The sequence below is a fragment of the Adiantum capillus-veneris genome, chromosome 9 (genome assembly GCF_014529385.1).
Source record: "Adiantum capillus-veneris isolate H3 chromosome 9, ASM1452938v2, whole genome shotgun sequence".
NCBI classification, from domain to species: domain Eukaryota; kingdom Viridiplantae; phylum Streptophyta; class Polypodiopsida; order Polypodiales; family Pteridaceae; genus Adiantum; species Adiantum capillus-veneris.
In genome coordinates this window covers 31,331,982-31,355,937 of record NC_140939.1, presented here as the reverse complement: position 1 = coordinate 31,355,937, position 23,956 = coordinate 31,331,982, and the positions used below count along the sequence as shown (strand labels likewise).

General features: G+C 43.1%; 1 protein-coding gene across 1 annotated transcript in view; it reads right to left on the bottom strand.

Annotated features, from left to right (window-relative positions):
* Positions 1-9,043: 9,043 nt before the first annotated feature.
* The window catches only part of LOC147450288 (uncharacterized), a 48,106-nt gene continuing 33,193 nt past the window's right edge, over positions 9,044-23,956 (bottom strand). The window contains exons 2-3 of the mRNA XM_086519565.1: positions 9,504-9,549; positions 9,044-9,426 (exon numbers count right to left, since the gene is read on the bottom strand). Of these exons, the coding sequence (XP_086375691.1) occupies positions 9,270-9,426; positions 9,504-9,549 (203 nt within the window). The 3' untranslated portion in view covers positions 9,044-9,269. The remainder of the gene's footprint in view (positions 9,427-9,503; positions 9,550-23,956) is intronic.

Genomic DNA, 23,956 nt, shown 5'->3' with positions numbered 1-23,956 from the left:
CGGTTGCTCGGTTACATTGATTACATTTTTAGATACATTTGATACATAAATCATGTAAAGTCCTCCAGACTTTACTCCATGTGCTACTGTCATAGAACCCTTGGATATCTTCCACATGTTCTGTCCAAAAGTGGTGACGTAGCCAGCATCATCAAGTAAACATGTGCTGATCAAGCTCTTTGTAATTGCGGGAACATGTCTCACATTTTTTAACGTGAAAGAAGAGCCATTCTGAAACTTCAATTGAACATCTCCAACACCCAAGATCTCACATGTCTGCCCATTGCCTAGCCGAACATGATCTTTAGTGGTCACATAAGAGGTAAACCACTCCTTGTTTGGAGATACATGAAGTGATGCCCCTGAGTCTATAATCCAGTCACTCAGTGCATTTCCATCAGATGCTGTAAGAAGAGCTGAGTCCATTGTATTCTTCTAGAAGTAGATGTCTCCTGATACTAGACTGTCATTCTTTGCAACTGTGTTTGTCACATTTATTTCTTGAATCTTCACTGGGACTTGTTCTTCTCACCATGGTCTTCAGATTTCTCTTTGCTTTTTTTTGCTTTCCATTCTCTGCAGTCTCTTTTCATGTGACCCTTCTTGCCACAATGGTAGCATTCTATGTCACTTTTGCCTTTAGCACTGCGGGACTTGCTACGAGACTGATTCCTCTTTCCACCTTTGTCCTTTTCTTTGGTCGTTTCCTTGACAATTAAGGCTATTCCTTTGCCTTTGTCCATTGTCTTTTTGTTGGTTTCTTCAGTAGACAGACTGCCTTCTACACTTGCTATGGTCAAACCATCTGGAGGTGCAGAATTACTCAAAAATGTGCGAAAAGTGTCCCAACTTTTCGGCAATGTGATCAACAGGAACATAGCTCTAACAGGTTCGTCAGACTTGACACCTTGAGTTGACAACTGACTGTAGATGGTGTTGAATTCATTTAGATGATTGGACATCGGTTTCCCTTCTTTCATCTTCAAGTCAACAAGCTTCTTAAGCCAGTATACCTGTGAAGCTGCACTCTGCTTCTCATAAAGATCACTCAACTTTGTCCATGCTTCATAAGCCGACATCTCGTCTGCTACATTGAAGTAAACGCTTTCTGCCAAAGTCAGCATAATGGTAGAAAGTGCCAATTCATCCATTTCGCTCCATTCATCTTCGTCCATATCTTCTGGTTTTATCTCCTTGAGCTTTATAGGTTTTATCTGCTTCTTTTGTATCAACACGTGCCAAATCTGCTTCTTCCACAATGGGAAATTGGTTCCATCCAGCTTCTTGATATTGTAAAGAGTAGTGTCCTGTGATCTAGCCATAGCTACGCTTCACAGTAGTTTACTTTCTTGGGAAAAATTCGACAGAGTTTCCCTTGTAAACTGACCTCTGAACCAATATCAACCTATCAAATGAACCAAGAAAGCTTCAGATTCTGCAGAAATTTTGGCAGAGTCTCCTTGGTAAAATGGCTCTGGTGTACTAAAAAACAGACCAAAAACAGCTCAAAAAACACTATCTCTCTAACACTGTAAGCTGTGGGTAAACCTGTCTTGTACCTGTACTGGCTCTCACTGTCCTGTAAGCATAGACTGCGACAATGCCTCAACGGCAATAAAGCAAAGATGCAATCCCAACTGTCTAACTCACAGTCAATACATCCTAGCTGCCTATCTAAGGGTGCTCGAGGGATCGCTCCAAGACTTGTATCACCGAAAGGATCTCAACATTCGAGAATCCCCCAGCTCAATAAAACCTCACTCTACCCTCAACACAGGCTACAGTAAATCTGATAGTACATAGACTTCCCACAAAGTCATACATCCACAAATTTCCCACTATATGCTTTAACCGCTGCGGCGGTTGTGTGCTGCGTGACTCACATCCAGCAAACCCTCAACAGACATACATCATCTCTGACAATACATTTCATGTGGAAGTACCTGCAATGTCAGGATGAAATCTGGAATATCAAGCAGCAAACACAAGCTACCTGATGAACTAGTGGATGTGGCCTACAGTCTGTGTGTAGGTACGCGCGTGTCGTATGTGACATGCCTCCAAGAACTGTGAGCCATCCTTCATTGTGTAGACAGCCACAAATTAGCACTATGGAAGTGCAGATATCCTCAGTACTTGCAGTCGTAGGCCAAAACCCCAAATTTGTAGAGCCGGATTTGCACCCGCCAAGACCACATAGTCGAAAATGGCCTGCACAGAGCTTTGTCGAAGCTGAACAGTGGCCGAGATGACCTCAGAATGAAATTCTGAGAACCTGTCGAATCTCACTCCAATCTGAGTAGGTGACTCTGGCTACCTGCAAATGCTGCCCCGAGCCTCGGTCTGAGCTCTGATACCAGTTGAAGGAGTACGAGCGGAAGTGCGACATGAGAGAGAGTGCGAGAAGACGAGCACGATGATATGGTGAGGCTCTCGCTCTACTGTAATGTGTAGAGCATAGTGAGTTCTTATTAGGTTTTAACAAAAGAATATGTGTACATACCTAGCGGCCCGCCCACTTACCTGGGCGACCACATTGGCCTTTATACCCCAACACACATTATGAATATGAAGCGGACATATGTGGTCTTGGGTAGAGAGTGGTTACATAGTCTAGGATAATCACTTAGGCCTAGCTATGAGCACAACAGCTTAATGTTCGAATCCAATGGCGTTCACATGCTAACATTGGGAGAGAAGGATGTTCCTTCTTCACCACTCATTTGTATAGCAGAGCTTATGAAGCTCACTTCTAATAATGAAATAGAAGAAGTTTTTTTGTGTTTCTTCATGTTTTATGCTCTTTCTAATGTAGATCATGTTTTACTTGTTAATCCCTCAACGTCGCATGCTTCTCTCTCTTCTTTTCTATCTACGGCTAACAGTTTAAAGAAATTATTAATAGAACATAAAGATGTATCTTCATATAATTTACTACCAAGGTTACTGTCAACATGGGTTATGTAGCATGGCATAGACGTGGTTGCAGGCAGTAAACGCATAAGCAAACCACCCTACAAAATGTGCCATTCTAAGGCTACTGAGGTGGAGCGTCAGCTTGTTGACTATCTTAGTAGAGGTCTTATACAACCCAATTCCTCACCATGGGCTTCTCCAATCTTCTTGGTTAAGAAAAAGACAGTAGCATGCACATATGCATAGACTATCGAGGATTGAATGCGGTACTTTTAAGAATGAGTACCCTTTACCAAGAGTGGATGAGTTATACAATAAGTTTACCCACACTTGTATCTTTACAAAGATAGACTTACGGCCAGTGTATTATCAAGTATGCATAAGGCTTGCGGATATACCCAAGATTGCATTCCGAACATGGTATAGACATTATGAATTTTTGGTTATGCCCTTCGGATTGACCAATGTGCCAAATATTTTAATGACGCTTATGGACATCGTCTTGAGACCATATCTTGGCAAATTTGTTATTGTTTTCCTCGACCACATTCTCGTGTACAATGCTTTTGAAGAAGAGCATTTACAACATCTAAAGCAGGTGTTTGACTTGTTACGAGAACATACACTATATGCCAAAGAATCAAAGTGTGATTTTCTCAAGAAGGACATTCACTATTTAGGGCATGTTATTTTTGCTGACCAGTTAAACATAGATCGATCCAAAGTGGATGTCATTCGGAAGTGACCCTCTCCGAGAAATATGGAAGAGCTTCAAATTTTCTTTTGATTTGCAGACTGTTATCGAAGGTTCCTCACATTACAATTCTAATGACAGACAAACTGAAGGACAATGGAAAAATTTTCCATCTCAACAACAAAGTTTTGAGGCTCTTAAGGATGCATTAGCTACAACTCCTATTTTAGCTATTGTGGATCCTTTAAAGCCATTCATTTTAGAAACGAATTCCATAATCGTGCTATTGGAGCATTCCTTCTATAGGAGAGAAGGCAAATTGCATTCAAAAGCAAAAAACTTGATTAATTCAATAGAATTATTTTGCTTATGAAAGAGACCTCTATGCTATAGTGTTAGCTTTGAAAACTTGACGGAATTATTTGTATGGGACACAATTTGAGATTCTGTTTGACCATGAAAGCATAAAATGGTTTACACAATAATTTAATTTGAAGGGCAGGCAAGAGGACTCTTTCATCCTTTGGCGATTTCAAATGGAAAATGGGAAAGTATCTCTATGGATTTCATTGAGGATCTACCAACCACTAGTCAAGTTCATGACTCGGTCTGGGTGGTCGTAGAGTGGTCGACTAAACTTTGCAAGTTTACTCCAACCAAATCAATAATAAAAACTCCAAAATTGGCTAAGTTAGTTTTGGATAATTTGTACAGGTTGTATGGGTTTTCTAGTAACATTGTGAGTGATCGTGATCCCAAGTTTAACTGTCACTTTTGGAGGGATGTGTTTAAACGATTGGGTACACAACTCAACCTAAGTATTGCAGATCACCCTAACGGATGGTCAGACTTAAAGAGTCAATCAAGTGCTAGAGGATATTCTACGAGCATACATGAGCTTGAAGCAATCAGACTAGGAAGACTATCTTCATATTCTCGAGATTGCTTACAACAGTGCTAAGCATGCTACGAATGGATTTAGTCCTTTCATACTCATGTATTTTTTCAACCTAGGTCACTGGTTACGATGGGGTTGGTAACTAAAAAGCTCCAATAGGTCAATTATTTTCTCTAAGACCATATGGAAATGCTGAGACTGGCTCGTCAAAGTGTTTGACAAGCACAAGATCCGTATAAGAAGTATGTTGATGAGAAACGTCAGCAAGTTACCTTCACGGAAGGGCAAGAGGTCTTTTTGCATATGCCAGAGCATTCAGAAAGTCTGAAGACTGGGCCAACACCTAAATTATCTCCGAGATATTATGGACCTTTCAAGATACTCAAGTGAGTTGGTGATCGAGCCTACAACCTCTCATTACCTGCACACTCTCGTATCCATCCGGTGTTTCATGTAAGTCATTTACGCAAACATTTGCATGGGAATGACAATGTCATTGACTATCAAATTTTGATTGATTTCATTGAACCTCCAGTCCAACCCCATGAACTTAAATGCATCTTAGATTATCATTATCTACGAACTATCCATCATGTACGCCGACAAGTTTTAGTCAAGTGGAAAGACCAACCTGAAGAAGGGGCCACTTGGAAAAACATTTGTGTGATGAAGAAGAAGTTTCCCACTTTTGTTTTCCAGGACGAAAGCACTTCTCCAAGGGGGGAGTAATGTAAGACCAAGGGCAACCCAAGGAGTCACGAACCTACACCAAGGGCCTAGATGGCTTAGAAATGCGGACTGGGGTTCCAATTAGACTAGGGGTATGAGCCACATGGTATATATATATATAGGATGGTAGGGAGGTGGATCTTCTAGACTAGTCCCTTGGGTTCTACATATGTAGTGTGTAAATAAGGTACTATCAAGAATGTGGGTACCATACCAATTATGGATGAATTTACAGAGGCGTTTGTAGGAAGGATAATTTACTCAATGGGATATCTCTATCAGGGTACGACCAGTTTCAACTAACTACATAGAGCATATATTTGACAACCATGAAAATGTCTTTGGGATTGGTAGGGATGTGTATTTTATCTTAGAGAAACTAATTCAATTGCACATAGGATGAATGGGACAAATACGGTTCTACGCAACTTCATATGTCAAATCACAATGCCATTTCTTGATGATGTGCATATCAAAGGATGTGAAGAGAAAGGCAAAGATGAAGCTATGGACTCAGGGGGTGATTTAAAGTTGTTGTAGACCATATGAAGCTCATGACAAGAACTTTTTCAAGGTTTGAAGAAGTCAAGCTTACCCTATCAAGGAAAAAGGTCACATTTACATCCAATGAAGTGTTGGTTGCGGTACATATGTGTGGTCCTTATGGTAGAAGACCTTGCCCAACAAAGGTGGATGGAATCAAAACAATGAAAGAAACATGTATGACAAAATCGCAATTTTGCGCTCCTCAAACTATTGATCACGAGTGAAACCAAGCACTTCCAAGGCTATCTCCAAAATAATTAAAAAGAAAGAGTTAAGAAATAATAATAATGTGCTCTATACAATTTCAAAGCTGGAATGAAATGAGTGAAAAGGAGTGCTCTTTTTACCTTTTTTTCATGTTGTCCTTTTGCAACATTGGTTGGAATCTTTGAATGGTTCTTGTTGGGGGTACTCTTCTTCTTTGATTGATCTTTGTTTAAACCTTTCTTCTTTGCTCGTCAAGTATGGAAGACTTGGCCATTGAATTTATCAAGATTCTCATGATGCCTATGGAGCGGTCTTCAAAAATTTGAGGGCTATCCAAAGTACATACTCTACTCTTGCATGCATTTTTGTCCCATCGCTGCACTATTTGTGTACACTTCAAGCTTCCATAAATTGCTTACCTTTTCTCTTTTTCCCATCGTGGCAATGGAGCGACACGGCATAGACTCCCTAAAAACCTGCACATCCTCCAGCATGTGCCAACCTTTAATCATTGCCAACCTATCTACCATCATCAAGCATCTAGCTAGGAAACACTAGCTACCAGCTCTCCCTAGGATTAAATGGGTAACACAAAAACTTATTTGAAATATAGCATGCAGATTTGTGAGCTTAGTGCATCAATTGGCATGTAAGTAGTGTCACAAAAGCATGATCATAGAATTTTCTTGGATCCACGGCTCAAAGACAAGTTGGCATTGACCATGTGCTTCTTAATACTCTCCTGGGTCAAACGACATCAAGTGCCCATATAACATACCACATAAATGTATAAAGTCAATAGCTAACTTTCTCCCCCATTTGGGTAGGAACTAAATAACGTACTAATCATATATCCAAATGCATCAAGGTTTCTAGCCAGATTTTAAAAAAACATGGAATCCATAACTATTTGGTAGCATGTAGTGCTCGGTAAATCCTCATGGATCATATCAATGCATTAAATAGCTAGTAATCTCCATCACTGGTATAAATATTGATTACTCAACATCACCCCCTCTAGCATGAAAGATATGAGCGTGAAACAAGAGAAGCTCTCTTTCTACAGCATTCAAAGAACTATTTGATACGTGAAAAGCTGCATGCATGTCATTCCTACAAGCTTGAAATCCTCTAAAGCTTCATCTAGCATCTACATAAACTCTTCATCATTCGATTCTCCCCGTTGCTTTAAGCTATCTGTTAGAGTCGAACTTTGGATTCCCTCCTTAGAAGAAACATAAAATCCATCTAAAGCATCATTCAAAAGAGCAATAAGTTGTAAATCTTCCTCCACATGCCAAGAATCCTATAAATTTCTATGTATTGGTCCAAAGAAACTTGCAGTTTTCTCTTAATTTTGTTATATATTGATCAAAAGAAAGATAATTATATGTACCAGGCATAAGGATCTCATGTTTTGCACTTCTTGCCCTCCATCAGAAATCTTTCGACTACATCAGCACAAGATTCAACATGCATCTCAAAATTGATTTCTTTGGTGATAGGATCATTATAATAGAGCACTACATAGTTGCATAGCACTAAGCTCTGAGTGGCTTGCATACCTTAATGCTTCACAATCACTAAATAACGATTGAAAGTCAAGGTCACTAAAGGCGCTACATCTACTGAAGAATCTAGCCCTTCACAAAGAAAAGACTCTACATTTGTATCTACAAAGAGTTATTGTAGAGAAAAACTAGATGTCGTATGTGGGATCATAAAGTGTGTTTTTGACCACTCTAACCTGAGATTCTTGGAAGTTGCTGAGGTGTGTGTTTATGGGTTGATTATGTAGTCCTCAAACTGTCTCCAAGAGTTACATAAAAATTGAGGACTCTTGGTTGACTCACTTGGGGCCTAGCAAGTCTATGTTGCCCCCATGCCCTAGTTGCGTCAACTCTGTGAGTAAAGAAATGTGTGTTAGTACTAGGCTGTTGTGCCACATCATTCATCACAACAAGTGGCTAACAATCTATTGCACCATACACAACGTGCATTTAGATTGCAACACTTTTCCAAAGTTCTTTTGGCATGGATGAAGGCGCATCATTGGTAGATACACTACTTGGTGCTTAACTTGTCAAGGAATCAAAGTTTAAAGGGTACAACTTTAATCGTTACAATCAAAGTTTAAAGGGTGCGATGTCCAAATAAGCTTTAATCCTTACAATCTTTGCAAATGAATTAAGGATTGCAGATGGACCTTGGCTATGACTATTTTCTGATGGTCTATATGGTTACAATTGTTGCACATTTAATTGCCATAAAGACCACAAATACAACAAAGAATCATGTGACCTAAATCTTCATAAATGGAATATATATATATCATTGCTTGCCCGGCCCCATTATTTCAAAATTTGCACAGCCAACCCCGCCACATTGTCTCAAAGAGCGAGTGAGACACTTCAATGCACTTAAGTGTCAAGTCCATGTTAATCATCACATCACAAGAGGAAGCAACACACACAGATCAATGTTGAGAATGACCATAGCTATTGTCCACAATACTGTGCTTAAATGGTCACCCTACAATCTTAAAGTGACAAAGGCAATGAACGACAAAATTTAGACCATCCATAGGAATAAATTGTCCAAGCTAGCAATGAGGCTCTCCATTGCAATAGTACCTTTGGGAAGTGTTGAAAAGCATTTGGCCAATTAAAATTGTGCTTTACCTTTATCCTATAGCATTGATTAAAATTCCTTAGGACCTACCATACCATGCAAGCAAGCTGAAGTCCAGGACCATGTTCAGCACAAATATGAGTAAACTTTTTAGCTGTTCAAACTTCTCACAGGCCTTTTGCTGCTTGCAATTTTTTTTGTAATGTGCAATCGCTCTTAAGGACTCAGTGACTGCAAGCGCGCGCGCGCGTGCGTGTGTGTGTGTGTGTGTGTGTGTGTGAGAGAGAGAGAGAGAGAGAGAGAGAGAGAGAAGAAGAAGACCACGACGATAATTTTAACGTAGTAGGAAACTATCCCGAGAGAGAGAGAGAGACAAAAACCATAACTGAAACAGACTGACGTGACGTACTTCCTGGTGAGGATTCGTCTATAAAGATCACACCACATTCAATTGCTAAGTGTCAGGTTACATGTTCTATTCTGAATGTAAGCAAAGTTACATACAAATACTCAAAACTACTTCGATTAAGAGCCCATGTTTCATGCAAACCTCTGTATGTATGACTAACAAAAATGAGGTATCAGGTTAGAAGACATCAAAAAGCAGTTGCGCCACGTGACTGCAAGAAGGAATCATAGTCAATGCTGCTAATAAAGACCTTTCACTGACAGCACCCGTGTCGACTTGAGTTGAATTTTCTGCGACTTTTCCTGTGATTTATCCATTGTAGATAAGGCCTTCTCAATTGCTTTCTCCTTTCTGAGCCTTTGCGCCCTCCGTTGCGGTTGTTTCTTTGTTATTCCACTGGAGGAACACACATGGGAAACACTTGAGAAAGAGTATCAACACCAACAGCACAAATGCAAGGAGGCTCAAGTCACCTGTGGAGAGGTCCAATTTTGATTACAGCTTCGGAAGTGTCCATAGCTATCAACAACAACAACAAGTACACGATCACCTTAACATGAACTACCTTCAAACAACTTAAGACATTACATTACACGAATGACTACTCTCTGCACAGCTTTAACCTCCAAGAACATTCTCATACCTCTCTCCCTCTGTTACCCCTCTTTCATGTCAGAAGGATTTTACGCAATGCAGTTTCCAATAATCTCAACCACATTAACCAAGGCCTGCTCACAACCAGCAGCCTTTTCACATTCAACCTAATGAAGTGGTCAAACTCGCTACCTCAAGACCTCCATGCATTTGAACCAAGTCTCTCTCGCTCTCTCTCTCTCTCTCTCTCTCTCTCTCTCAAAAAGGGGCTGTATTCTGTGTCATAAAAGACCTCGGGAGATGCTCGATGGCTTATAGAGGAAGTACAAAAGAGGAATTACAATGTGTAGGCTATGTAAACATCATTGTGGTCTGTACGATGAATGTAAAACGAACCATTGTGGGGGTGCATAATGCCATGTAATCTGACCTTGATTCCGACGCTGAAGAATCCCACTGACTGATCCAGTCTTTTGCAATTTCCAAGGTCTCGCACCTTTTTTCAGGGCTTGCCAACAAATCCGGTCTTCCTACTTACTCCCTTGGGTTATGGACTGGGCGCTCTACAAATGATTCCAGATGCAGGTCACCAATTAAATTTCTACCAGCGAGAGTTTTCACCACAATATCACGCTTTGGACCATGTGGAAGGCTCGATGTGCCCACATTCTGGGCTCATAGTCCTCCCCTATGTCCACCATTTTGATAGCCATCTGGACAGAGCTACTACACACTCTCTCTCTCTCTCTCTCTCTCTCTCTCTCTCTCTCTCTCTCAAATTGTGGTAGATTCGTTATCTCAGTTCCCTCTTTGAGTAGTAGGTCTTAAGTTCAAACCCCGTCCAAAAGATCTTTGAGGTCTCTTGGGCTTGTTCCTACGCATTAAAAACTTCTCTTCTGTTTTCTATTTCTTCTCGCGCCCCTGAAAAATATACAATGACATAGGATACATCAGTGTGAGATACAATCAATCATCAAGAATAATGTAGGAGCCACAGGCTGTACAAAGCCTACAAAAATCTGGCAAAAGTTCTGTCCACCTCTAGCAATGTAGCAAAATCATGTAGCCTAGGCTAGATACCAAAAGTGATCTCATACCAAAGGTGGCACTGGAAGATGCAATGAAGACAAGACTTGCTCATGATCCGGTGGACACCTCGACTCCGATCTAGAACACCTGTGTAATGGGAGGGCACCACCTGCCAACGGAAAAGAACACACGAGACAACTTTAAACACTTCAAAGCAACTGAATTGAGAGAGAGTGCACGAGTGATGACACATGAGACAGGGAGTGGTAGAGTTCCACCCCAAGAGCACACTCGTCCCAAACCCTGGCGTCCCTTTCGGAATTTCTTATATGGCGAGTACAACGGCGGCGTCACGAATTGGCGGAAACATGCCAGATAATGAGCCTTTGCCACATATTTAAAGGCACTTGGCCTGAAAAGCAATTTACATAAAAAGCTACAAGCTTGAAAGCACCTAATCCTCGAAAGCCAGTGGGACTGTCCATTCAATCTGCCACGTCATTAGCAGGCAGCACAATTCGTGAAAGTCCGTATAGCCTACCGCATCATCAACACAAATCGCAGGCATCCCTACAACTGCCACTTCATCATGTTTTTACGCAAGAGTTGTGTGTGTGTGCGCGCGCTGGCTTGATGCACTAAAATTACATCCCCAGGCAATCTCACCCAATTAGGAATATTCGGTGGTTGACACATAACAATGCAACGCAAATGCTCACATATGCATGTTACAAGAGACAATGAACGGCGCCACTAAGCACTCCCCTGAGACAGACGATCTACGGTACGAACCTACTCAACGACTAACTTGTCACTTGCCCCGCATATAAAAAGGTCCAGGCCATGAGCTCAGAGGACTCATACAACTAAATTCTCCCCAAACACAACCTGTCGCTTGGAGGTTTCAAGCATATACAACTAAATGCTTCCCAGAAATCCCGTCTGCGCCATTATTCAACGATTTTCCAGCGTACAATGAAGCACTCCCTAGACATCCCATCTGCGTCGTTCCGAGGTTCAAACATGATCAAGCACCATTTCTCACACTCCAACCAAGAGTAAATCACCAATCATTGAAAGCAGTATTAAAACCAAAGTCAAACAAGTCAAATCACACCAAGATTAGTTTAAAATAGACTTAATCTATGTCAAACAAAATTCAAACAATACTTTCACAGACAAAGTTCAAAAGTATCTAAATACAAAACAACTAGAAAATTCATTCATGTTTTTGTTCAGACAGTCGAACTTTGAGGACGACTGGCTTGTCCTTCTACATCGAAGTAATGGTACAGTTCAGATTGTGGAGTGTTGCATCATTCTTGTCGTGCCAAGGCACCCAAGAGAACGTCACAATTGCCTAACTTCATGATGTGGAAATCGGCTTTTCCATGGTATCCTTGTATGGTCAATGAAAGCGTACCAGAAAAAGAGACTTCTCTTTTATGGAGTGGCTGAAGTGATTATCCCTTGTATGGTCACTGAAAGCGTACCAATGAGAGGTACCTGTCAAAGTCGACGATGTGGAAGCGTAGAATAATGGAGAGAATACTCGTGAGAGAGAGAGAGAGAGAGAGAGAGAGAGAGAGAGAGAGAGAGAGAGACTCTCGAACAACCAACTTTGGCAATGAAATAACTGACACTAATACAATGGGGCCAAGGTGTACTTATATAGTCACCTTAGCAAATTGCCCTACCCAGACTTTGACAAATAAGTAAAATAAATACTTAAAAACCAAAATAAATATTGGGATCACATTGGGCAGTTCACTTGAGATGCCATAACTCTAACACCCTCTATAGCTCATAGTGGACACCCCAAAAGAGGCCTGCAACTAGATACACCTCGTATTTGCTACCCTCAACTTTGAACCTTAGAATGATGCCATCTTGAGCATCGGTTGCCTTTTAGAAAATTTAAATTGTAGACCACACTACGACCAAGAATCCCCATTCGTGAATTGTGAACACATCACCTCCACAATATTCCAAGGTAGCGAACTATGGAACACATCTTGTACATAATCCGGCCAGCAACGATGGATTGGTGCGCACTCATCCATAGTGTTTTAGACACATTTGATTGGTTCCCTACTAGATGCATATGCCTTGAACTCCGACCCACGAGTTTTGTAAGGTGCAGCGGAAGTGTATGTTGATATTGCTCAAGATGAGAGCTCCGAATTGTGCTCAAGGGTTCCTTTTACTTACGGAAGGGAGAGCCTTCCGTCCTTTAGAGAGAGTGTGCAATGATCACAAACAAAGTGAATGCTACTGTGAATGAAGGTGCTGAGACTGAGAGAAAGAGAGAGAAAAGAATATGACACCAGGCGGTTCTCAAACCCTTCTCCAAGGGCCCCCCTCTCTATGGTGAGAGAGGTCTACGCTATAGATTGCACAAATCTGGTACAATGGTCTAGATGTGTAAGGTGCAGCGGAAGTGAAGGTTGAACTTTGCTCAAGATGAGTGCTCCAAACTGTGCTCAAGGTTCCTTGTTCTTAGGTAAGGGAGAGCCTTCCGTTCTTTATTGAGAGAGTGCAATGGACACAAACAAAGTGAAGGGACACTGTGCGTAAAGGTGCATGAGAGTGAGAGATAGAGAGAGAAGAGAAATACGACACTAGAGACGTTGTAAAACCCCTCTGAAGGCCCCACTCTCTATGGCGAGAGCGGTCTACTATTGATTGCACAAATCTCTACAATGCTTGAACTTGCCGACGATGTCGACGACAATGAGACGGGCTGAAATCTGAAACGCTAAGGCTGAAATCTGCAAATCTTTATCTGCTGAATTCCGACTCTATGGTCAATGACGACGGTACGACGACGACGCGCTGAAAACGTAGATGCTAAAATCTGTGTTTTCAGGGCTGAATCTGCAAACTTTGCGGGATCTGACCGTGCGGCGAGGATCGAGATCTGCGAGGTTTGGGACTTGTTCTGCGGAGTGTCTATGCTGAAAACTAAAAACCCTGGTGTTCTTCTCGGTTCTGTCGCGATGGAACTGCAAAAAGCCGGTGTGCCATGCTGCTCCAAATACGCTAGGGGCTGATTTGGTCTCTGATGCAAAAACGCTAGGGATCTGATGCTTCTGCTAATGCCGGCACTGATTTGCAAGGCAAAAACGCAAGGGCTGAGGTGGTGCAAAAACGCTAGGCGTTCTATTGAGAGAAAACGCCAGAGTTGTCGCGGGGGTTGGTCTTGCTGAGAAGTTGCCTGTTGAGCAAGGTGCTCCTGCTGCCTCTTCTACCAGAAAGTGCTAACTCTAGTTTGCTTATATATTATCTTAGCAAAATTGCCCTACCTACTTTCCAACAAAAGTCACTTAAAAATAATAAGTGAAAAATGTCAAAAAAAGGGAAAATAGGTCTATACACTGTAAAAATGCTTTTGATGGATTTTGATGGAAATCTGATGATCATGCTGTGTGCAACCAGAGGATATGCATCTAATCTAAGTGTCTGGACATGCACGGTCTGCGAACAAACTCACCAAAGTGCCAGATCACTTCTTATTCTAGACTGACTAGACTGAACTGAATCCTGCTCATGCTGTAGCTTGTCCACGGACACATAGGGTTGGATGTGTCAACTGTATGGCGTCGAGGGAGATCGCCAATAACATCCGGAATCTTGGAAAGGACTCTTTGCCGGCCCACTCTGATGCGTGGGTCATGCGATACTTGAACTTCATAAAGGTCTGCAACGCTTGCTTCTTTGGGCCGCACCGAAAGCGACAGTCTTCTGTGGCTCCTTCCATGCTTCAACTTCGTCTAGAGTCATGCTTCTTCCTTCTTCAAAAATCTCCATGGCTGAAAATTCCTGAAACCACTTCCAACACAAAAACATGAACATACCCATTCCATGTAAAGTGACTGGAAAAGCTCTTAGTCTTCTCTAAAGACTGCGCATGCAATGTAGATGAACATAGAGACGGAGCGCCAAACCGTTCATCAAACACATGCAAACAATGAGATCGAATCTTTTCTTTTGGATCTAAATCAATCAACTATGGCAATTCACAACGGAAATGCCCATACTTGATACTCATACTTTCTTGTGCTCTTTCTACAAATGTGTCATGCCAAGAGACACGGAATGTGACTTCCTTGAATGCATACTTTTCAGCTTTTCATGAATAATCCGCATACATCCGTGCTCATTCATGAGTGAAATGTGCTCAACGAACAATATGTCATGCCTAGGAAAAGGAATCACATAAAGACGTTGACTAAAATACAGGAAACGATCACGAATGAAACACTTGAACAATGCATGCTGATTAATCATTCATACACATAATACTTCCTGTGAGGGTTATGTGGACCTAGGCTCGAGAGCCAAGATCGGTTCTTCCTAAGGGATCGAATCTTCCTATGGGGGTTCTTTGGACCTAGGCTTGAGAGCCAAGATCGGTTCTTCGTGATTGATCGAATCTGCCATGAGGTTAGCTTCACTAGAGAAAGTATCAACTAACACATCATCCTTGTGAACAATCACATCATCTTCATGCAAATCGTCATGCTTGTGAGAAATCACATCTTGATCATCATGCAAATCATCATGCTTGTTTTTATCATCCATATCATCATGCTTGTCATTGTCATTCAAATTATCATGCTCATCATTATCATGCAATTCATCATGCTTATCATCATGCAAATTCTGTGTATCATGCTTTAGAGAAGACGAGACCGAGAGTCTCCTTCTCCTGATTCTGTTCAAACTGCGCCTGCACAATAGAGAAGAGTCGCAACAACTCTTGCATGTGTCGCGCTTGCTCATGCTCACGCTCTATGGCTGTCTTTCTTTCTGCTTCTCTTTCTGCTTTTCTTTCTGCGTGTCTGCGATCCATTTCTGCTTTTCTTTCTTTGCATTCACCATCAAATTCTGCCATTCTTTCTACTCTTCTTGCTTCGGCGTTCTAACTTCGTGTCCATAAACATCTGCTCCAACTCCTCCATAGAAGTTAGTGCAATCCTTGGCGTAGATGGGAGGGAAGGGGGAGGGTCGGAAAAACCTCCTGGTGGGGAAAATTCTTCTTCGCCTCTCTCATGCTCATCACCTCCAAGCGAAGTATCCATTCCGCTTCAAGTAATGACCATCCACTGAAGTTGTGGGTTCTTGTGGTCTTGGGTTCTTAAGTTTACGAGGAACTTGGGTTCTTGTGGGTCTTGGTTTCTTGGGGTTCTTGAGGTTCTTGCCGTTCTTGAGGTTCTTGAGTTCTTCTTTCGCTTGCAATCTATGTTCGAGAAGGATCTTCTATTCACCTTAGTTCTGCTCTTCTCAGCGGGCGCACCCCTTTGCGGCCTTGCGCTCACACCAACGTTGCTTTTCCCCACCTCACATCGATTGGTCGGCCGCTAAGTGCACGGTCCGCTCTCAATGAGTGAAAAGAGGCACAAGGAGAGACTGGACAAGCCCTTCTTTCTTGGGTTTCCTGTCACTCTTCAAAAACACTATTATGAATCGACACGCCCAAGCGAACTTGGGTTCGTGCGACCTCAACAAGCAAAAAAAATTATGTGGTTCTTGTGGTTCTTTCCTTGAGTGATACAGAACACTGTCAAAGCTTTGATACCAATGTAAGGTGCAGCGGAAGTGAAGGTTGAACTTTGCTCAAGATGAGTGCTCCAAACTGTGCTCAAGGCTCCTTGTTCTTAGGGAAGGGAGAGCCTTCCGTTCTTTATTGAGAGAGTGCAATGGACACAACCAAAGTGAATGGACACTGTGCGTGAAGGTGCATGAGACTGAGAGATAGAGAGAGGAGAAATATGACACCAGAGACGACATAAAACCCTCCTCCGAAGGCCCCACTCTCTATGGCGAGAGCGGTCTACTATTGATTGCACAAATCTCTACAACGCTTGGACTTGCCGACGATGAGGACAACGACGAGACGGACTCAAATCTACAAATCACTATGTGTTGAATTCTGACTCTATGTCAATGACGACAGTACGACGACGACGCGCTGAAAACGTAGATGCTGAAATCTGCGTTTTCCGGGCTGAATCTGCAAGCTTTGCGGGATCTGACCATGCGGCAAGGATCTGCTGCGGGAAGGTGAGATCTGCGAGGTTTGGGACTTGTTCTGCGGAGTGTCTATGCTGAAAACTGAAAACGCTGGTTTTCTTCTGGGTTCTGTCGCGATGGAACTGCAAAAAGCCGGTGTGTCATGCTGCTCCAAAAACGCTAGGGGCTGATTTGGTCTCTGATGCAAAAACGCTAGGGATCTGATGCTTCTGCTAATGCCGGTGCTGATTTGCAATGCAAAAACGCCAGGGCTGAGGTGGTGCAAAAATGCTAGGCGTTCTATTGAGAGAAAACGCCAGAGTTGTCGCAGGGATCGGTCTTACTAAGAAGTTGCCTGTTGAGCAAGGTGCTCCTGCTGCCTCTTCTGCCAGAAAGTGCTAACTCTGGTTTGCTTATATATTATCTTAGCAAAATTGCCCTACCTACTTTCCAACAAAAGTCACTTAAAAATAATAAGTGAAAAATGTCAAAAATAGGGAAGATAGCTCTATGCACTGTAAAAATGCTTCTGATGGGTTTTGATGGAAATCTAATGATCATGCTGAGTGCAACCAGAGGATATGCATCCAATCTAAGTGTCTGGACATGCACGGTCTGCGACCAGACTCACAAAAGTGCCAGGTCACTTCTTATTCTAAACTAACTTGATTGAACCGAATCCTGATCATGTTGTAGCTTGTCCACGGACACATAGGGTTGGATGTGTCACGTCACAAGATGCAATGGACTTGCCGACGATGTCGACGACGAGGACGGACTGAAAACTGAAAACGCTAGGGCTGAAATGCTGAAACCTGGAAGATGTTGACTTTTTGTTGAGCACTGACACTGTCGACGAGGATGGCGATGACGACGATGCGCTGAAAATGCAGATGCTGAAATCTGAAAACAGCAGGCTGAAACTGTAAACGCTGGCTGACTTGATGGTACGGCGAGGATCTGCTAGGGGTAGGTGAGATTTGCGAGGCTAGGGGCTAAATTTGCAATGGCTAAGTGCTGAAAACTGAAAATTCTAATGTGCTTGTGGGCCGACTTCCAAGACGAGCTCAAGACGCGGTTTATGCCACCCCAATACCTCGCATGATTGAAAAACGATTGACGCGGTCTCAAGCAAAATGGTATGCCCGTTATGTCTTTCTCTAAACGTGTTTTGCAGCTCGGCACCCAATTACGCAAATCGGATGTTGAACGTAAGGAGGCATTCCTTTATGGATTGGACGAGTATATCAAATTTGATGTCGAGGTACTCGATCCAATCGGTCTCAAAAAGGCGGTAGCGATTGCTCTCGCCCAAGAGATGAAGCACAATAAGGGAAAGCTTAAGGAGAACAAGACTTCTACCTCTCAGAACCCTCAGAACGGTAAGAATGGTAACTCTTCTAGCCAATCTTCCACTAATCCTTCGGAAAAGAACTCACAGAATGAATCTAAGGGTAAAGCTAAAACGCTTGCTAAACCTAAGTTAACCCCGGATGAAAAAGCCGCAAAATGATTTCTTTTACTTATGGAAGGGAGAGCCTTCCGTTCCTTTAGTGAGATGGTGCAATGGACACAAACAAAGTGACGAACACTGTGAATGAAGGTGCATGAGAATGAGAGATAGAGAGAGAAGAATATGACACCACAATGTTGTCAAACCCTCCTCCGAAGGCCCCACTCTATAAAAGTGAAAAGCCTTTGGACATGACAACGGTTTAACAACGCTCGCTGCTGCTGCACGCTCCCCCCCCCCCCTATTGCGCCATCGCTCCCCCTCACCCCCCCCCCCCTCTCTCTCGCCCCCGCGCTGCCTCCCTCGCCCAGCCCAGCCCGCCACTCTTGTCCTCTGCTGCCCGCTGCCCTCGCCCCTAGCTGCCCCCAAGCCCGTCCGCTGCCCCCCATTCCCTGGCCCTTTCTCCCCCCCGGCCCCCCCGCAACCTCTTGAACCCTAGCTCGCCGCTTTATCCTCCCCCCCCCCCTCCTCATCGCTCCCGAAGGTCTTCTGCACCTGGCTCTGCAACACTTTTTCTTCGGACAAGTGCTTGGTTGCAGATTTTCTTCATCGTCCGCTTCTTCGACTCAGCAGTAGACACAGATGGAGGCTCCAGCCCCGCCACAGAGGGACTCGCCTGAAGCCCCCTCGCCCGACCCCGCTGAGCCCACCATGTTAGGGAATAAAGGCCTAAGTGCCTTGTACTTATAACTTATAAGTTAAAAAGACTTATAAGTGAGGGGGCCCAAGTGTGAATGGCCCCCTAGTCACTTACTCATATACTCAAAGGTGAAGCCCAAATAAAACATAGCGTGACTTTCCCAGATTTTGACGAATTCTCTCTCTCTCACGTTTTTCCCTGCGCAAGCTTCTTCTGCGCCACTCTCCCCTTCTCCTTCACTCTCATTGCATAGGACAGCAAGTGGGCTCTCTCTCCTGCTCCCCCACACATGGTATCAGAGCTTTAGGGTTTCCAAGAGAGCCATCTTCGCAACACAGATCAGAATTCTGTTTTTGCTCGCTGCGGGAAGGATATTCAACCGTTTTCGATCAACTCTGTCGCGAAGGGATCCTCTCACCGTGTAGAATCGACCTCCGGTGACAGTTTCCCCAAAATTAGGGTTTCAAAAACTGGCGAACAGCAGCCTATTTCTGCTGAAATTGACCAATTTCGGGGTCAATTTGATGCAATTTCATTAGGGCAAGTCTCACAGGTCAATCTTACAGGTGTTTCCACCAACGAGGTTCTGAAAATTCAGCAAAACAGGTGTTTACAGGTCTGATTTTTGCCCTAAAACAGGGAATTTCAGCAAGCAAATGATGTATATACCTTGTGGAAACCTTTGGTAAGGGTTTGGCAGTGAATGTACGCCGTTTTGGGGTGATTTCGCGTGAAATTTGCTCGCTGTTTTTCTGTAACAGCAAGCTGTTTTTTGCCCGATTGCGCACATTTGGGCGTGTTTAGGTCGGCAAAACAGGGTTTCAGTGTTTGTAATCACTCAGAATGGCTTCTAGCAGTGAAAGTGGCAATTTGTTGCACATTCGCAAGCTTGAAGGTGCCCATAACTTTGCTATATGGAAGAAGCAATGTTATAATGTGATGTTGCAGAAGAAACAGGCGAAACCTATTAAGTTACAGGGTGTGAAACCGGTTGATATGGAGGTTGAAGAATGGGAAGAAGTGGACGAGTTAGCTCGCTCCACGATCATACTTTCGGTGTCTGACAATTTACTCTTCAATGTAGAGAATGAGCAGACAGCATGGGGCATGTGGAAGTGTTTAAACGAGTTGTATGCACAGCAGAGTGCTGCCAGTAAAGTGTATTGGCTTAAGAAGCTTATGGATCTCCGCATGAAAGAGGGCACGCACATGTCTGTGCACCTCAATGAATTCAATTCTATTTTCAGCCAACTGACAGAGCTGAAATTCACGATTGATGAGGAGTTCAAAGCTACTTTTCTGCTATGCACATTGCCCGAGAGTTGGGATGTATTCCGGACAGCTCTTAGTAACTCAAGTGCGTCACTTAAGTATGCAGATGTAGAGAGTTCTCTCTTGATGGAAGAGATGAACAGGAAGAACACCACAGGTGGGTCTTCTAATGCATTGCACTTGAGAGGCAGGTCTCAACAGAGGGAGAAATCTGACAGTAAGGACAGGGCACGCAGCAAATCTCGTAGGAAAGATGTTGTGTGTCATCATTGTGGAAAGAAAGGGCATTATAAACGGGAATGCTATGAGTGGAAGAAAGAGAAGAACAAGGGTGCTGAAACTGATGCAAAGGACAAGGGAAATGCCAAGAAGAGCACTGTGTTGATTGAGGAAATCAATGTTGCTAGTAGTTGTGACAGTGACAGCAGCACTGATGTACTCAATGCCTCTTCTGTGGATGCACATACCCTTGCTATGGGTTCTGATGTGGACATGCATACTTGGATTCTTGATTCAGGTGCCTCCTTTCATGTAACACCTCATAGGGATTGGTTTACACAGTACTCAGGTGAGGTGCAGGGCACTGTTTATTTGGGAGACAACTATGCATGTGACATTGCAGGTATTGGCAGTGTCCAGTTTTCTTTTGCTGATGGTATGACTTTTGTTTTGCACAAAGTGCGTCATGTGCCACAACTCAAGAAGAGTTTGATTAGCACAGGGCAGCTAGATGATGCAGGCTATCACACCACTTTTGGTGATAGCAAGTGGAAAATTTGTAAAGGGGCCCGGATTGTAGCCAAGGGTTGTAAATCGGACACTTTGTATCCTTTGCATGTATCTAGTGTGCGTGACCATGTTGTCGCCGTAACCGAGTAGCCAAATGTTTCTTTGTGGCATGGCCGGTTGGGACACATGAGTAAAAGAGGAATGGAAACTCTGTCTCGTTGTGGTTATTTGCCGTGTTTGAGGTATGCTGATTTTTCTCATTGTGAGCACTGTATTTATGGTAAGCACAGTCAAACACCGCACAAAAGGTCACTTTCTTTGAAGTCTGACAGGTTAGACTTAGTGCATTCCGATGTATGTGAAATGCCACAGTTGTCCTTAGGGGGAAAGAAATATTTTGTCTCGTTTATCGATGATGCTACACGTAAGGTGTGGGTGTATCCAATACGTGCTAAAAGCGATGTTTTGGATACTTTCAAGAAGTTTCTTGCGTTTGTTGAGAATCAAACTGACAAGAAGCTTAGGTCTTTGCGCTCAGACAATGGGGGGGAGTATGTATCAAAAGCATTTATTGACTTTTGTGCTACTAAAGGTATTAAAAGAGAGCTCACGGCTCCTTTTAATCCCTCTCAGAATGGAGTTGCAGAGAGGTTGAACCGGACTATCCAAGAGAAAGTTCGGAGTATGCTGTCACATGCTGCATTACCTCATGGTTTTTGGGCAGAAGCTGTGCAAACAGCTATTCACTTGATTAATCGCTCACCTAGCAAGGCTTTGGGTGGAAAGGTGCCTGAGGAGGTGTGGTCTGGCAAGCCACCCTCATATACACATTTAAGAGTGTTTGGTTGTGAGGCCTATGTTCACATCCGGAGTGAACTGCGCACCAAACTAGAACCAAAGTCTCATAAATGCATTTTCCTAGGATATGGTGAGGATGGTGAAATGGGGTATAGATTATGGGATCCCGCATTACGGAAAATCATACGCAGCAATGATGTCATCTTCAATGAGGATTGCATGCACAAACAGCCCACAAAGGTCGAGGAAGTGCGCCGGGTTGTTTTTCGTGAAGATGTTACATATGGACAGCCAAGAAGGCCCAATGTTCAGCAGCCTTTACATGCTGAAAATGGTGCTGAAAATCAGCCATTAGCTGCTGAAAATCAGCCCCAACAAGTTGCCATTGATGCACCACAGGAAGGGGAACAGGTTGATGCTACTAGACCGCCCGTTGTTGCGATGCAACCGGCTGAACAGCCTGCTGTTTTTGATGGTTTACAGGCTGAAAATCCACCTGTTATGGATCATTGGGTGCGTAGGTCTACTCGGGTGACAAGGCCCCCCGATAGATATGAACCGTCTTTGGACTATGTCATGCTTACTGATTGTGGTGAGCCGTCTTGCTATAAAGAGGCTATGCAACGTGAAGACAGTAAGAAATGGTTCAAAGCAATGGTTTCCGAAATGCAGTCTTTGGAGAAAAACCATACATGGGACTTGGTTGATTTGCCTAAAGGGCATAAGGCTCTGCCATGTAAATGGGTTTACAAGACCAAGGTCACATCTGATGCTTCTTCTAAGTACAAGGCACGTTTGGTTGCTAAAGGGTACAAGCAAAAGCATGGTGTGGATTTTGATGAGATTTTTTCTCCTGTTGTAAAACTTGCCACATTACGTCTTGTTTTAGGCCTGGTTGCTTCTGAAGATATGGAGTTAAAGCAAATGGATGTCAAAACAACGTTTTTGCATGGCGATTTGCTTGAGATGATCTATATGATGCAGCCAGAAGGTTTTGTGTCAAAGGGGCAAGAGAAGAAAGTATGTAGACTCTTGAAGAGCTTGTATGGTTTGAAACAGTCTCCCCGTGCATGGTATCACAAGTTTGATACATTCATGAGGTCTCAAGGATACAAAAGAAGTAATTCTAATCACTGTTTGTACATCAAAACGGCAAGTGATGGATCTCTTCTATTGCTGATTTTGTATGTTGATGACATGCTTATTGCGGGTAAAAATGTCACGGAGTTGGATGCATTACAGCAAAGCTTAAAGAATCGCTTTGACATGAAGGATCTTGGTGATGCTAATCATATTTTGGGCATGCGTATCTCTCGAGATAGACTCAACAGGTGTCTGTATCTATCTCAACGAGATTATGTTAATAAGGTGCTACATCGTTTTCATATGGATGGGGGAAAGGCACTTGGTACTCTACTGCCACCATATGTAAAACTGACGGCACATGACTGCCCAAACACAGATGATATGCGGGCTAAAATGGCCAAGATTCCTTATGCATCATCCGTTGGCAGTTTGATGTATGCTATGGTTGCTACACGTCCGGACATTGCATTTGCGGTGGGAGTGGTAAGCAGGTACATGAGCAATCCTGGCAAAAAGCATTGGGAAGCAGTGAAGTGTATCTTGAGATACTTGAAAGGCACTAAAGACTTGTGCATTTGTTTTGGGAAGAGTGAGACATCTGTGCATGACTTTACAGATGCAAATTTTGCTGGACATCCAGATTGCAGGAAGTCTACCTCTGGATATGTGTTTACATTCACAGGAGGTGCAGTTTCTTGGATTTCTAGACTGCAAAAATGTGTTGCTTTGTCTACCACTGAGGCTGAGTATGTGGCTGCCACTGAGGCATGCAAAGAAGCTTTGTGGCTCATACGTTTGGTGGAAGAGCTTGGCATTAAGTCACCGGTTCCTGTGCTACACTGTGATAGTCAGAGTGCTATTATGCTTGCAAGGAATCCTGTTTTTCATGCCAAGACAAAGCACATAGAGGTGAAGTATCATTTTATCAGGAGTGTGCTTGATGACAAGAGCATTACACTTGTCAAGGTGCACACAGATGACAATCCTACAGATCTTTTGACCAAGAGTCTTCCAGCAGAGCGGTTTGCATATTGCCGTCAGATGATGGGTGTTGGATGAGTAAGTGCATGATCAGCTATTTTATCATAGTTAGCTGATTCTTTGATCTCCCAAGGTACATTGCCTTTAGGTGGGAGGTTGTTAGGGAATAAAGGCCTAAGTGCCTTGTACTTATAACTTATAAGTTAAAAAGACTTATAAGTGAGGGGGCCCAAGTGTGAATGGCCCCCTAGTCACTTACTCATATACTC